General features: G+C 37.2%; 1 protein-coding gene across 1 annotated transcript in view; it reads right to left on the bottom strand.

The window, feature by feature from the left end:
• Positions 1–16,159, bottom strand: part of LOC111061659 (GRB10-interacting GYF protein 2) — a 91,430-nt gene that overhangs the window by 15,543 nt on the left and 59,728 nt on the right. The window contains 5 exon segments of the mRNA XM_039425304.1: positions 1,720–1,896; positions 9,364–9,517; positions 11,916–12,079; positions 14,949–14,988; positions 14,990–15,127. Coding sequence (XP_039281238.1) covers positions 1,720–1,896; positions 9,364–9,517; positions 11,916–12,079; positions 14,949–14,988; positions 14,990–15,127 — 673 coding nt within the window.

A 16,159-nucleotide genomic window follows, 5' to 3' on the forward strand; every position in this document is an offset into this window, starting at 1 on the left:
TGAGATCTGATCGCAATGACATTATGGGTGTCGTGACGATAAATAATGTCGGCCGACAGTCGCTAGGTGTAGGGCTACGACTAAGGTCTTGGGGTTGATAATCATACAGTAAAAAAATCACGAAAATACAACTTAGGCTCAACTCACACTTACGCGACTCAGGTCGAGAAGAGACTCGACTCTAGTCGAGAGCATGTGTTTTCAAATGTCTCCGCGACTACAATCGACTGGTCTGAGTGTCACCATTTGAAAACACATGCTCTCGACTAGAGTCGATTCTCTTCTCGACCTGAGTCGCGTAAGTGTGAGTTGAGCCTAAGTTGTATTTTCGTGATTCTTTTACTACGTGATTAAGTCCAAGCCCTGATGCCTTAGTCTAAACCCTATACTAACCGACTGTCGGCCGACATTATTTATCGTCACGACACAGATAGTTCCATTGCGAGCAGATCTCACTGTGTGTGTGTTTATAACACTTATGAAACTAGCTGTTGTCATATGTGTCGTTTGAAAATGAATTAATTTGAAACAACACTACTTTCATTGAATATGTAAATTGAAAGAATAAGACGATGATGTTATCAATACACTAAATTTGTTCAAAACCAATTAAAATTACAGAACCAGGTTTCTGGTTCTTCTTATTCCTTCAATTATGGCGGAATACCACAACATCTCTTCCCATAGAATCAAATTATTAATATCCTATTATATTAAGCGAGCAATTTCTGTATATATTTTTATATTTATGAGCAATTTCTGAATATAATTTTATATTTATCTGAATATTTTTATCTATGGTTATTTATGTCTAACGGATCTCGAAAACGGCTCTAACGATTTTCACGAAATTTGGAACATAGTAGGTTTATGATATAAACATTCGATTGTACTAGGTCTCATCCCTGGGAAAACTCTCTGAAGGATAATAATTATTATTCATCCTTGGAAAAGCAGATGATAATTTTGTCGTCTGTCGATAACAGAAGATGTGAGTGCGTGTGGTAGCGTGATAGAATTATATTCAGCTGTTCAACTATTTCCAATCAATCAGCTTATATCACGAGAAATCTAAAAATTGTAATCGACTTGATCAAAATAATCTGATTTGTTGACATGACATGGTATATCATTCTAAATTAGAGTATATCATAATATTCGGAGTTAATAATTATTTTACAGTTTTAATCAGAACCATTTATTTAATCATTCAGAATTACACAACTTACAGAAAAGTACCACAGGCTTATAAGCCCAAAACGGTTCCAATTCGAATTTATACAACAGTCCAAATGTAACTAGATTAACTTAAATGTAGTTTTAAGTGATTAGTGAGTGTTATTTTGTAATTCAATTTGGTCTGTAAACAATCTAAATTAGAACTTATCTGTTTTCAAATGTTTGGACTGAAAATTGGACCTGAATTCAAGTGTATGGAATATAACCTACTTTTTGGACTATTTATAGTGTATAAATCAAAATTCGGGTAAGTAACAGTTTTGGGCTGTGCCTGTTAGTCCTTCCCTAATCATTTTAAAGAATTGTGTTCTGTTTATTAATGAATAAATAACGAGCAAAGCTCAGTGCCCCGATATTGTTAATTGATCGAATGAACGAACAAACGAATGAATAGATGAATGAACGAACACACGAATAATTGAATGAATGAATGAATAAATAAATGAATGAATTGAATAAAATAATGAATTAATTGGATACCTTGGCGAGCAGGTACTCCTGTTCCTCAGCCTGAATTTCGTCCAGCGTCTTGACCTTGGCAGTCGGTTTGTGCTCGGCCCACTTCAACTGCATCTTCTGTTGTTGCTGCTGCTGCTGTTGTTGTTGCTGCTGTAACAGCTGTTGTTGCTGCTGCTGTTGCTGCTGTTGTTGCAGTTGCTGCAACACAAACACACTTTATTCAACAACACAGTACACAACTACAGTACACAACTACAGTACACAATATTCATCAACAGAGAACGTACGGTAGTGAAATACACTCTAATATGTCAGGAATTCTTAAAGTGCGTACAGATATACGCGCCTCAAACACGCACCGCGCACGCTCCACCCTCGCTCTGCACTTGCTCCGATCATGAACGTTACGGGAGATGTTAGCTCTTCTCGCGTTCCACTTTTGCTCCCCGGTCGATCATCAATCGATCTGCTCGAGTGAAGTTCGATTGCGGAGCAGAGCGAAAATCTGTACGCACCTATATAGGTGCGTACAGATTTACGCGCCGCGAACATGAGCAATTCACTTTTTATAAGCTGATGCCAAGCTTTTTATATCTGTATCTTACAGTTTCTGTAAAAATACAGATATAAACTGTACTGATCTATACTGTATGATCTGATATACTGATTAAAAGTGAATTGCTCATGTTCGCGGCGCGTAAATCTGTACGCACCTTATGGACAACATTCAACCAATGTTCACAGCTTAAAGTAAATCTCACTCAATAGAACGCCAAACAAAAATATTCAAAGATATCACAATCTCTCACCACTAAGGGCTGGTTTCCGAGCTCGGGATTTAGCCAAGTTCCAGACTTTAAACAGCTGGTCAGAAAATTGACTCTGCGAAGCGGGGCGTAGTCGCAGTCAACGTTAAATTGAACTTCGAAAAACTAGAGAATTTAACAAAAGAGAAATTAGTGTAAAGTTTCAGCTATTTTGAATTATTTATGAATGTTTCATTTCGCAAAAAAACGTTTCTAATTATAGAAATGAGAAAATAAAGATTATCATAGAAACTACGACTACACCCGGTTTCGGAAAGCCAATTTTCTGATTCCAACTGTCTTAAGTCTAGAACTTAGCTGAATCCCGAGCTCGGAAACAAGCCCTAATTGAATGAAACGTTTGTATATAGCACACCAAAGCACCATGTGGGAATTTGTCTTATTTAACTGTACGAATACAACATTTCCCCTATTTGGCGCATCAGAGGATTAAGCTGAATTCCCACATATATCAGTATAAGTGAAAGTGACCGGTACAGTAAATGTACAGGGTTGTGGGGAGGAAACGCATGTTTTTCGAACAGCCAGTACTCGTCAACGGGAGAGGGTATTGCCCTGGAACGAATGTTGACAGACGACCCATACTATGCCATTTCAGTTGCTATAAGCGTTGGAACGTACAACATCGTGTGTTCACTGTTGAGCAGTTTTTATTAGAAACAATGAATCTGTAGTCACAGTACAACGCTTTTCCGTCAATATTTTTTAGAGTTGAGGGTCGAGGTGCAATAATGCCCGATCGAAATACTGTACTCCGATGGGTTGCAGCGTTTAGGAGTACTAGTTCTGTGATGAAATAGAAACCACTGGTCTTCCCCGTTCCCCGGAATGTGTAGACCGAGTCAGAACGGCAGTTGTTACTAGTCCTAGACGATCGACTCGACGACACTGACTCGGTCTACATTTTCAGGAGTACGAACTGAACGGGAAAGACCAAGTGGTTTCTTTTTCATCACAGAACTAGTACTCCTAAACGCTGCAACCCATCGGAGTACAGTATTTCGATTGGCATTGCACCTCGACCCTCAACTCTAAAATATTGACGAAGAAGCGTTGCACTGTGACTACAGATTCATTGCTTCTAATAAAAACTGTTCAATAGTGAACACACGATGTTGTACGTTCCAACGCTCATAGCAACTGAAATGGCATAGTATGGGTCGTCTGTCAACATTCGTTCCAGGGCAATACCCTCTACCGTTGACGAGTACTGGCTGTTCGAAAACATGCGTTCCTCTGCACAACCCTGTATAATTCCCATGTTGAGGAGGTCTGACTGTACTATTCCCACTCAGCACAACCGCGCCAATATGATTAGACCCATTAGAACATATGGGAATAATATTCTCACTTTACTGGACACGTTCACTGACACTGATATTTGTTTAAAAATAAATTGTGATAAATTCGTATGGCTTCTGCTGGTTGGTAGTCCATTGCGGGAAGTTCCCACCTCACCTGAATGGCCCTCATAAAGTTCGGTACACTTTTTTTAGGGTGAAAGAAAGGAGACGGGGCCGCGTTACCTGTGCACTGGGATATTGTTCCAAAAAGGTGCATCCTCTAATTCTCACTAGCATACTTCATTGTACTCTAATTCCGCTTCATTACCCTCATTAGTGGCCCCGTGTGCTTTCTTGAAGGCAATTCTAGCTGGTAGCACCAACTTATCTATTACTTTGCACCTTACTTACATCTGTTACTTGTATTTTCTGCAGCTATTGAATGTGAATTAGTGGTACTTGTATATTATTTATTATTCCAAATGGTTCATTTGATGAAACTCAACTTGCTCACAATCGATTTTTTTTGCGTCCTTTCAAACTCTATTAGATTGAATTGGACACATCTTGACAAACATATGTATACGTGTATGTCAAGTTTTTTGTCGATTTTTGTCAAATTGTTTGTCGATTTTTGTCAAATTGTTTGTCGATTTTTGTCAAATTGTTTGTCGATTTTTTGGCGTCCTTTCAAACTCTATTAGATTGAATTGGACACATCTTCACAAACATATGTATACGTGTATTATGTGTATGTCAAGTCCCATTCAGTATAGTAGAATTTATAAGGACGGCAAACAAATGTACGCACAAAAAATCGATGTGGGCTTTACTTACACACCACGTACGTTTGACTAAATTTGTATTTATCATCGAAAGTAATATGTGTGTTTATCCAATCACTGTATGCTACCACTGGTTTACAGCTGTAATTGCCTTTAAGTAATCAGACTGGTCCACCAATTTATTCCTCGGAGTGAAATCCTTAACAATAGACCACGAAAAAGTCGAAATTCAATAACAATCGGCGACCACTGAAGGGTAACTAGAACTTCTATCTGTCCATCCATTGTTTTCGGCGGCCCCGTCTCATTTCATTAACCCCTTTTTTTATTCAAATTGGATAATTTTTTTCAATATAATTGTTAAGATCAATATAATTGTTAACAATATAATTCAATATAATGTTAAAATAAGAGTAATGCCCGGTTTCTCAGTCGTTCAATAAACAACGCTATAGCTATTGATTCAATAACTTTATCAATTCAATAAATTTTTATTGGTTCCTTAAACATATTTATAGAATCCATGGCAATTCATCTGTTCAATGAATCTGGCAGCATGGCATGATTCCAAACCGACCACTTTCGTAAACAAACTTTATATGGTAGCCATGGTAACCAACTGAATCCTGTTTGTTTATTCCTTGCTGCTTGTTGTGAAGTTCAAGTTGAAGGTTTTTTCCTACTTTAATGATATTTTTTCAAGTTATTATTATAATTATGGCAGAGAAACGAGACCGGGGCAAGAATTTTGCAGAGGTTGAAAAAGAACAATTAGTAGAGATCTGCCTAAAGTATAAAAATGTGATAGAAAATAAAAAGACACATAAATATTCAATAAAAGATAAAAGCAAGGCATGGGATGCAGTGAGAGAAGAATATAATTCTATTCAAATCTAACTCAAAACACTCCATCATCTGAACTGCTGCTGTAACTAATTATATCTAGATCCATTTCAATATTGTTTTTATTTAAATAACAGAACATCGAACACAAAACATTCCAACATAACCTTTAAACACAATCATCGATTCGATATAGATAATTATTATTACAGACTGGATTTTGGCATTATTTCGTTCAATAAACAAATCTATAGCTTATCCCATATGATTGTGATTAGGCGTACGGTAGTCAAAGAAGAAGAAGAACCAACGCAATAGCTATTGATTCAATAACTTTATCCAATCAATAAATTTTTCTTTCGTGGCCCGTATATTTGAACCGTTTGTGAAGTGAGTTTTTGAGTTAAGGCATTGGTTACCTGAAGGATTCTGTCTTGAGAATTCAATTATAGGCTGTCGCAGTCCGGGCAGTTTAAACCTACATAATTGTATTTTCAGGATTTGAATCTTGTAGGGAAAGCTGGTGTTTTTGATTCATCAACTGGCAGAGTTTTTTTTATTTTTTTATTTTAAATTCGGGAGTGTTTTAACTGGACCTTTGAAGAACAGGCCAAAGGATTTTGTTAAGGTATAGTAAGATCTATAATTCTAAATAGTAATTTTAGTTTTTTTATTGTTATTATTATCATAAACTGAACGACCACAGATCAGCAAAACGAGTAGCCGAAAAACCTGTACGATCTTATCTTGTTTTTCTTTTTTCCACCCTTACATATTTGGTGAAGGCCTATCTTGCTTACAAATAGTAATAAAATTACCTTGTTGCAAGGGTTGGAGTTTCCCCACACCGAACTGGACGAGTTGTTCCAGGCCAGGTTCTGACTCGACCAGATTGTGCTTGTCTGTGGCACTCCCACGCTGCTCCGCTCCTTCTCCACTTGCTGCAATCAATCAATCAATCAATCACCTAATTATAATGAGACTATCATCCAATACTTATCCAAACGATAATCCAAATCAGTTGCTAACAACTACCCTAAATAAAGACTTCAGTCTTCATTTAAATAACATTTTATGCTGTGGTCATAAAAAAATACAGTATATTGATAAAGTGAATAGGATTCACATTTTTTTTTAGAATTGAACTGTTGAAAAATTCACTCAATCAATAATATGGCCTTGAAATCACCCAGTCATATAATTCTTTCCGAAATTTAGGCTCAACTCACACTTTCACGAAAAGTGAGATCTGATCGCAATGACATTATGGGTGTCGTGACGATAAATAATGTCGGCCGACAGTCGCTAGGTGTAGGGCTACGACTAAGGTCTTGGGGTTGATAATCATACAGTAAAAAAATCACGAAAATACAACTTAGGCTCAACTCACACTTACGCGACTCAGGTCGAGAAGAGACTCGACTCTAGTCGAGAGCATGTGTTTTCAAATGTCTCCGCGACTACAATCGACTGGTCTGAGTGTCACCATTTGAAAACACATGCTCTCGACTAGAGTCGATTCTCTTCTCGACCTGAGTCGCGTAAGTGTGAGTTGAGCCTAAGTTGTATTTTCGTGATTCTTTTACTACGTGATTAAGTCCAAGCCCTGATGCCTTAGTCTAAACCCTATACTAACCGACTGTCGGCCGACATTATTTATCGTCACGACACAGATAGTTCCATTGCGAGCAGATCTCACTGTGTGTGTGTTTATAACACTTATGAAACTAGCTGTTGTCATATGTGTCGTTTGAAAATGAATTAATTTGAAACAACACTACTTTCATTGAATATGTAAATTGAAAGAATAAGACGATGATGTTATCAATACACTAAATTTGTTCAAAACCAATTAAAATTACAGAACCAGGTTTCTGGTTCTTCTTATTCCTTCAATTATGGCGGAATACCACAACATCTCTTCCCATAGAATCAAATATTAATATCCTATTATATTAAGCGAGCAATTTCTGTATATATTTTTATATTTATGAGCAATTTCTGAATATAATTTTATATTTATCTGAATATTTTTATCTATGGTTATTTATGTCTAACGGATCTCGAAAACGGCTCTAACGATTTTCACGAAATTTGGAACATAGTAGGTTTATGATATAAACATTCGATTGTACTAGGTCTCATCCCTGGGAAAACTCTCTGAAGGGAATAATTATTATTCATCCTTGGAAAAGCAGATGATAATTTTGTCGTCTGTCGATAACAGAAGATGTGAGTGCGTGTGGTAGCGTGATAGAATTATATCAGCTGTTCAACTATTTCCAATCAATCAGCTTATATCACGAGAAATCTAAAAATTGTAATCGACTTGATCAAAATAATCTGATTTGTTGACATGACATGGTATATCATTCTAAATTAGAGTATATCATAATATTCGGAGTTAATAATTATTTTACAGTTTTAATCAGAACCATTTATTTAATCATTCAGAATTACACAACTTACAGAAAAGTACCACAGGCTTATAAGCCCAAAACGGTTCCAATTCGAATTTATACAACAGTCCAAATGTAACTAGATTAACTTAAATGTAGTTTTAAGTGATTAGTGAGTGTTATTTTTTTATTCAATTTGGTTTGTAAACAATCTAAATTAGAACTTATCTGTTTTCAAATGTTTGGACTGAAAATTGGACCTGAATTCAAGTGTATGGAATATAACCTACTTTTTGGACAATTTTATAGTGTATAAATCAAAATTCGGGTAAGTAACAGTTTTGGGCTGTGCCTGTTAGTCCTTCCCTAATCATTTTAAAGAATTGTGTTCTGTTTATTAATGAATAAATAACGAGCAAAGCTCAGTGCCCCGATATTGTTAATTGATCGAATGAACGAACAAACGAATGAATAGATGAATGAACGAACACACGAATAATTGAATGAATGAATGAATAAATAAATGAATGAATTGAATAAAATAATGAATTAATTGGATACCTTGGCGAGCAGGTACTCCTGTTCCTCAGCCTGAATTTCGTCCAGCGTCTTGACCTTGGCAGTCGGTTTGTGCTCGGCCCACTTCACTGCATCTTCTGTTGTTGCTGCTGCTGCTGTTGTTGTTGCTGCTGTAACAGCTGTTGTTGCTGCTGCTGTTGCTGCTGTTGTTGCAGTTGCTGCAACACAAACACACTTTATTCAACAACACAGTACACAACTACAGTACACAACTACAGTACACAATATTCATCAACAGAGAACGTACGGCCGTGAAATACACTCTAATATGTCAGGACTTCTTAAGGTGCGTACAGATATACTCCCCTCTAACATGCTCCGCGCACGCTCCACCCTCGCTCTGCACTTGCTCCGATCATGAACGTTACGGGAGATGTTAGCTCTTCTCGCGTTCCACTTTTGCTCCCCGGTCGATCATCAATCGATCTGCTCGAGTGAAGTTCGATTGCGGAGCAGAGCGAAAGTCTGTACGCACCTTAAGAAGGACCTATATGAGTTGAGGGTCGAGGTGTAATGCCCGATCGAAATACTGTACTCAGATGGGTTGCAGCGTTTAGGAGTACTAGTTCTGTGATGAAAAAGAAACCACCTGGTCTTCCCCGTTCAGTTCGTACTCCTGAAAATGTAGACCGAGTCAGTGTCGTCGAGTCGATCGTCTAGGACTAGTAACAACTGCCGTTCTGACTTGGTCTACACTTTCCGGGGAACGGGATTAATGATCTTAACAATTATATTGAAAAAGATTATCCAATTAAAAAAAAGTGTACCGAACTGCCTTAAGCCGTCAATGTCTCAGCCTTACGACTGACATACTTCAGCTCTATTCAGATTTTCCTTCACCTGAATTCAAGCCACCAGCTGGTTAAATTCAGTTCAAGCTTTGACTGTGCAAACGGCCCTAGATGTTAAAATTGAAATCATAGAGATCTATATAAAATGAATGTCAGACCTGTCGCCTGTCGTTCTTGAGTATCTCGGACATGTTGGTGGAGGGGGCCGAGGGTGTGCCCCACGGTGTCGCATTCTTCGCCTGCTCCTGGAGACGTTTCAACGCTTCGTTCTGCTTTCTTGCCTGTTCCGCTCGTCTTGCTTCTTCTTCTTTCCTACAAACAATAAGATAATATAATATTCGATAATATTTTCCAGGGACATAAATATTTCTTCCAGCTCCAATTTCATGAGATCAGAGGTACCAACATTTTTTGAAATAGAAACCTCCAATACAAACCAGATTGAGAATACGAGCAAAGAGCTTAGATTTTGTGAGTTGAGACACTGATTCAGTGTCTATTTTTAGATTAGAACAAATTTATACTGTAATTGGTATTGATCTAGAAATAACCATTATATATATGGTAACTAGTAGTTCTGCGAACAGTAGACCTCGCTCATGAATACAACTTTCAATCTAATGAGAAGGGCCAGTACAGTAAGTACAGTATATTGTGAAGATTTAGCCATGTCATCCATTATTTTCTCCATTGAAAGTGCTAGAGACACTGTTTGCAGGGACACCGGACTTATTAAGGAGGTACCTTTATATCGTCTCCATATTTACAATATAAACATATATTACAACTTTTCTAATAATCAATTATAAGACATCGGTCAACTGACGGAAAAATGGGATATGCAGTAGGCAATTTAGATGATGAATCGTCTCACAGACGATGGTGAGATGGAAAATGATTCTAAATAAGATGAGTTTGTTGGTGCCTATGCAGAATGTTAATGCTCACAAATCGGTTTCCGATCTCATACCTAAAGGAAAACAAAAGACTTGACACTGTAGCGAAAAAGTAGGAACATGAATTGCTGTATCTTCAAAGATATGAAAAGTAACTTTTAAGGTTAGTTTACGGTTTTTTAAATATTACAAAAAACGGAGGTCTTACCAAAAATCGTTACACATACGTTTCTGCGCCTTGTTTCAAAGAACTTGCATACCAAATTTCATCCAAATCGGACAATAACTGCGACTGTAACTGCGGTACAAACAAACAAACGCCGATCGAGTCGAAACTAAAACATCAGCTTCACTTCGGTCAACAAGTTATAGCACTTTACTTGTCACCAATCAAATGAATGCAACTCATAATTGACCGAACGTAGTGAGGTTTAGTTCTAACTCGATTTTGCTTTTGTCTGTATGTAACGTGATAACGGCCAAACGCGTTGATAGAATTCGATGAAATTTGGCAGGAATATTCCTTTTTTAACTGCGCGTCGATGTATACACAAGGTTTTTTGAAATTTTGCATTTTAAGGATAATATGAAAAGAAAAGGAATTCCTCCATACTCTGATATCACTATAAATAATTATATCATCTACTTTGAAGATAGAATCAATCAGACTATAGAATTATTCATAATCAATCAGCTGACAAGTGGATTATTCATTGCATGCATTACACAGATGTCTGGCAGCGTCTATTTATTATTACTAGTAGTGTTCGAATACTATGTAAAGAATGATCTAGGTTATGAAATACAATAAGATTCATTCAAGTAGAAGAAATATGAATACCTTTTTTCAGCCATTTTAGAAAATTAATAAAGTTGAAAATAATCTTTAAAAATTAAATAAAATTAATCTGTGTTTGTGTTAGAAATAATCACTCTTTAATAGAGAATTGGACGAAGAGTGCAGGATTTGGTTTTGGATGGTGTGAGAGGACGAGGTAGACCTAGGATGAGGTGGGGGGATAGAATAGCGGCTGACTTGCGGGAGAGTGGTTGGAGGAGAGAGGAAGCATTGGATAGGGCTTTATGGAGAGGCAGACTAAGAGAAAGGAATGCCGACCCCATTTAATTGGGATAAGGCACAGCCAAAGAAGAAGAAGTTCAAAAACGTATCCTTGCCGCAAATCGCACATTTTTCTCATTACTGAGCATACTCAAGAATAAAAATGTACACCGTATATGTAAAATAAAGCTCTATAAGAGTATAATAAGAGCGGTGGTTTTGCTACGGTAGTGAAGCTTGGACCATCACAGCCAGAACAGCGGGTATCTTAGATGTGTTTGAGAGAAAAATTCTGAGAAGAATCTATGGACCGGTTTGCGAGGATGGACAATGGCGCATACGTACGAATGCTGAATTGAAAGAGCTTTATGCAGAGCCCCAATTATCGGCCCACATAAAATTGATGCGCCTCCGATGGGCAGGGCATGTGCAAAGAATGCCTGAAACACGAGTGCCAAGGAAAGTGTTAGTTGGTCAGCCTGGAGGAAGACGACCTGTGGGGAGACCAAGGGAGCGATGGGAGGATAGAGTGCAAAAGGATGCTAATGAAATGTTACAATTGAGGGGATGGAAGAGAGCGGCGTTAGATAGAGATGGATGGAGGCGTATTTTGGTTGAGGCCAGAGCCCGATTTGGGCTGTAGCGCCATTGGAGAGAGAGAGAAAGAAGAAGAAGAAGAATAGAGAATGGAAGCGAATTAAAATGTACAAATTTTTCAACTGATATGCACCAAAATGTGAAAAACCAATCTTACTTTTTCTTTTCCTCTTCGACCTTCCTTCGCTCCTCTTCCAGTTTCCTCTTCTTCTCCTCTTCCAGTTTCTTTTTCTCTTCCTCTTTACGTCGTTTGTCTTCTTCCTTCTTCTTCTTCTCCTGTTCTTTTCGTAACCTATCTAGTTCAGCTTTTTTCGCGGCAGCCTGAAAATTCAAATTTTCTAAATTAAAATACACGTTCAAAAAAATTCGGGGATGAATTCAAGGTGGCAAATGGTGAGAAAAGGGAATAGAAAAACAATACATATTCCAGGTGGGATGTATGTTTCTAATGTTAGAATATTATAAATAATTTAATAATATTGTGAAAAAAATACATAATAATACACAATCAAAACAAACAACTGTAAAGGTGCGTACAGATATACGCTCCGCGAACATGAGCAATTCACTTTTAATCAGCTGATGCCAGGCTTTTTATATCTGTAACTTACCGTTTCTGTAAAAATACAGATATTATAGTCAGCTGATTAAAAGTGAATTGCTCATGTTCGCGGCGCGTATATCTGTACGCACCTTAAGATACCAGTTTTCTCATGAGTACGTAACATGATGGAAAATAATTCATAATAGAGTTGAGAAGTTTATATTTTTTGTCATAGTCATTCAATCTCAGCTGCTTTCCATGCATGAAATAAAGCCGGTAATCAGCTGATTGTAAAACAAATAAACATATGATTCTCATTACAGCATACTGTACTGTAATAGAAGCATATGTTTTCTTTACAGTCGAGTATGTTACCTAATTCCGAAATAGGAACAGCAAAACTGGTACAAAAACCGCCTTTTAGCACTCCAGGTGGAAGTTTTGTCAACTTCCACAAAATTCCTGATTCGGAATTTGTAAACTAGGTTATGTTTGTAGAATGCATGTAATAACTTCAGCACAAGCAAATAATGTTTTCTATTTCTCAATTATACTTCTTTTGATTATATGACAAAAAATAGTGTACCTTACTCGAACGTCTTTTGCAGTGTTCGAATGAAATTTCAGTCTCGGCTAACGCCTCGACTATAGTGAGGACCACGTTATAATGACAGTATTTGATCAACTTTGGTTTTACTATCCTTGTCTATCATTCAACAAAGCCGGTGGTACTATCCTTTTCTAGGTCCACAACGGTGCCAATTATGTTTTTGACAGTGTAGAAATATGATTAATTAATGCAGAGAATCGGCATCGCTATTCTTCTATCTTTATCTACTGCCATTATCACGTGGACCTCACTATAGGAACATCATTCTCGCCTGCAAAATACCCCTTGTGACTTAAGATACTATTACGGACATCTTTTAACTATAAGATCCACGTTAAAATTGGTGTTGTTATCCTTGTCTATCATTCGCAAAGCAGATAGTGCTATCTTTTTCTACCTCTGCAACGTTTCCAGATCGTTTTTCTTACAATGTAGACATATTGACAAAATATTCATACTCAATTATGAAAACCTATTAATTTATCATTGGAATATATATTTTCTTGACAAATAAAAAATAAATGATTATTCTAAACAAGATTGACCAATTGATATAACCGGTATCAGCTATCCTCTATAAAAGGCAGTAGCAAGGCAGAGAATCGGCAACGTTGTTCTCCTATCTTCCTCCACAGCCATTAAAACGTGGGCCTGACGATAGTATTCAAGCCTGTGATAAGATTCACCTTCAAATTTCAGCTTTGATAAAAATAGGGAGCACTGATTTTTTTCATGACAGTTCAAAGTGACATTCACCGCACTACTCTCATTCACAGCACTAGCCGTCAGGCTCGCTTCGCTCGCCATATCCGTCTAGCCAGGGGGCTCCGCCCCCTGGACCCCCGACTGGATCGTCCAAGGATGAGATCAGCAGGCTCGCTTCGCCCGCCTGCATTTTTCATTTGAGCATTTTTATCATATGTTGGGACGATCCAGTCGGGGGTCCAGACTAAACGTCTGGCTAAACGGATATGGCGAGCGAAACGAGCCTGATGGCTAGTAATATAATATTCCCAGGAATAGCTCTGATTGAAGTAGCAGTGCCCAATCAATTTTTCCGCGATAAATGCATTTCAATCTTCAACTTGGTGCCAACCTAACAAAGTCAACTCAACTTAATGCCAACCTGACAAAATTTTTAATTTAGTTACCAGTTAACAACTGTTTCGAAGAGATTATAGTTCTATATTAACATATGGTATGGACATTTTTCAATTATAATTAAGAGATTGGAATAAGAAGAATATACATACTAAAAGACGAACTAAACCCTTAAAACCCACCCTTAGGGCCGTTTGCACAGTCAAAGCTAAAACTCGATTAAATCAGCTGGTGGCTTAAACTCAAAATGAAACAAATTATAACAAACAAGACTTGATACCGATTTAATCCAGTTTAAAATGAAATTTAGTTTAAAGTGTCACTGTGCAAACGGCTCTTAGAGTTAAAATATTGCTAAAAGATTTCTTAGTGCGCCTCTAAAGGGCAAACTTATCTACCAAATTTGAACGTTGTTGGTCCGGTAGATTTTTAGTTCTGCGAGTGAGTGAGTAAGTGAGTCAGTCGGTCAGTCAGTGAGTGAGTGCCATTTCGCTTTAATATATATAGATAATGTATTCAAGTGTGAATACACTTCTATAGTGAGGTCCACGTTATAATGGCAGTGGAGAAAGATAGGATAACAACGTTCCGATCCTCTGTCTTATCAATGCCTCCTATAGCCGGTAGTTTATACAGGTTTATTGATGTAATATAAACTGTCCATTCTCCTTTAAAATAATCAATATATTTCATTAGGCAATAAATTATATATTTTTCAAAAATTTCATAATAAATTAAGATTAAATGTTTTTCAATTAATCATCAATTCTACATTGTTAAAGACGATTTGCCAACAGAGCAAAGCGAGAAAGAGATAGCGCTATCCGCTTTGTTGAATGATAGACAAGAATAGCAATACCATTGCTAATCAAACACTGCCATTATAACGTGGACCTCACTATATGAATGCATTTCTGTGAGAACCAAAGAATCACCTCTTTTTTACGTGCTTCCTCCTCCTCCTTTTTTCGTCTCTTTTCAGCCGCTTCTTCCTCCTCTTTCAGCCTTCGCAGTTTCTCCTCTTCTTCTTCCCTGCTTTCTTCTCTTTCGCTCCTCTTCGGCCAGCTTCGCTGCCGCTTTCAGTTCTTCGATTCTTTTGAGATCATCCTGCTTTCTGGAAAATATACAAAAAAGATCATTGAAAAATCTGGTGTGGCGCACTCACACAACTTTCCTTGCCGTTATGGAAATTGATCACCTGACGCTAGTGTTGACGCGCTTCTCAAGTCTACTTATAAACAAAGATCTGAGCCAGCTGGTGACAGGACAATAACGCTGGAGACATACAAGGTCTGCTATCTCTTCATAGTGAATCATTTAATAGAATCAACCGTTGCCAACAGTTTGCAATTGGATAATAACATTTTCTCGAATTTCGAGCTTATTTTCAATTTTAGGTGAAAATGTTACTGGACATTAATTGTAGAGATTTTCATGCTCAATCTTTTCCACTCGAATGTTTTTGTTTAAATCGTATCTGAAGCCTGATAATTGGGAATCTAAAATCAAACTTTGCATAGATGAGGCGGAGCTCCTGAAATTTTTACAGATATGGGACTAGTGGCAGTTGATACAGCTTATCAATGACTATTTTAGGTATAAACTTGATCAAAAACGTTGGAGCCGTTTTCGAGAAAATCGCGAAAACCTTGTTTTTGACAACATTTTCGCCATTTTAGCCGCCATCTTGAATTGCATTTGATTGAAGTTGTTCTTGTCGGATCATTATAGGGAAAGGACCTTAAGTTCCAAATTTCGAGTCATTCCGTTAATTGGGGGAAGAGATATCGGGTACACAGAAACACATACACATACACACACACAACATACAGACCAATACCCAAAAACCACTTTTCTGGACTCAGGGGACCTTGAAACGTATAGAAATTGGGGTACCTTAATTTTTTTCGGAAAGCAATACTTTCCTTACCTATTGTGATAAGGCAAGGAAAGTAAAAACAATCATTAAAGTAATAAAATGTAAATTATAATCTATATAAATAAAAATCGAGCCTCAAATTTTGACATCCAATAATTTTTTATGTGTGCACCGAATTTGATAATTTTTGTTCAGTTCTTTTTGTTTCTTTTATGGCCTATCAAATTTATGATCAGACTTCAGGACTCTTTCCTACGGTCCTTCAAA

Source organism: Nilaparvata lugens, chromosome 3 (genome assembly GCF_014356525.2).
Source record: "Nilaparvata lugens isolate BPH chromosome 3, ASM1435652v1, whole genome shotgun sequence".
NCBI lineage: Eukaryota > Metazoa > Arthropoda > Insecta > Hemiptera > Delphacidae > Nilaparvata > Nilaparvata lugens.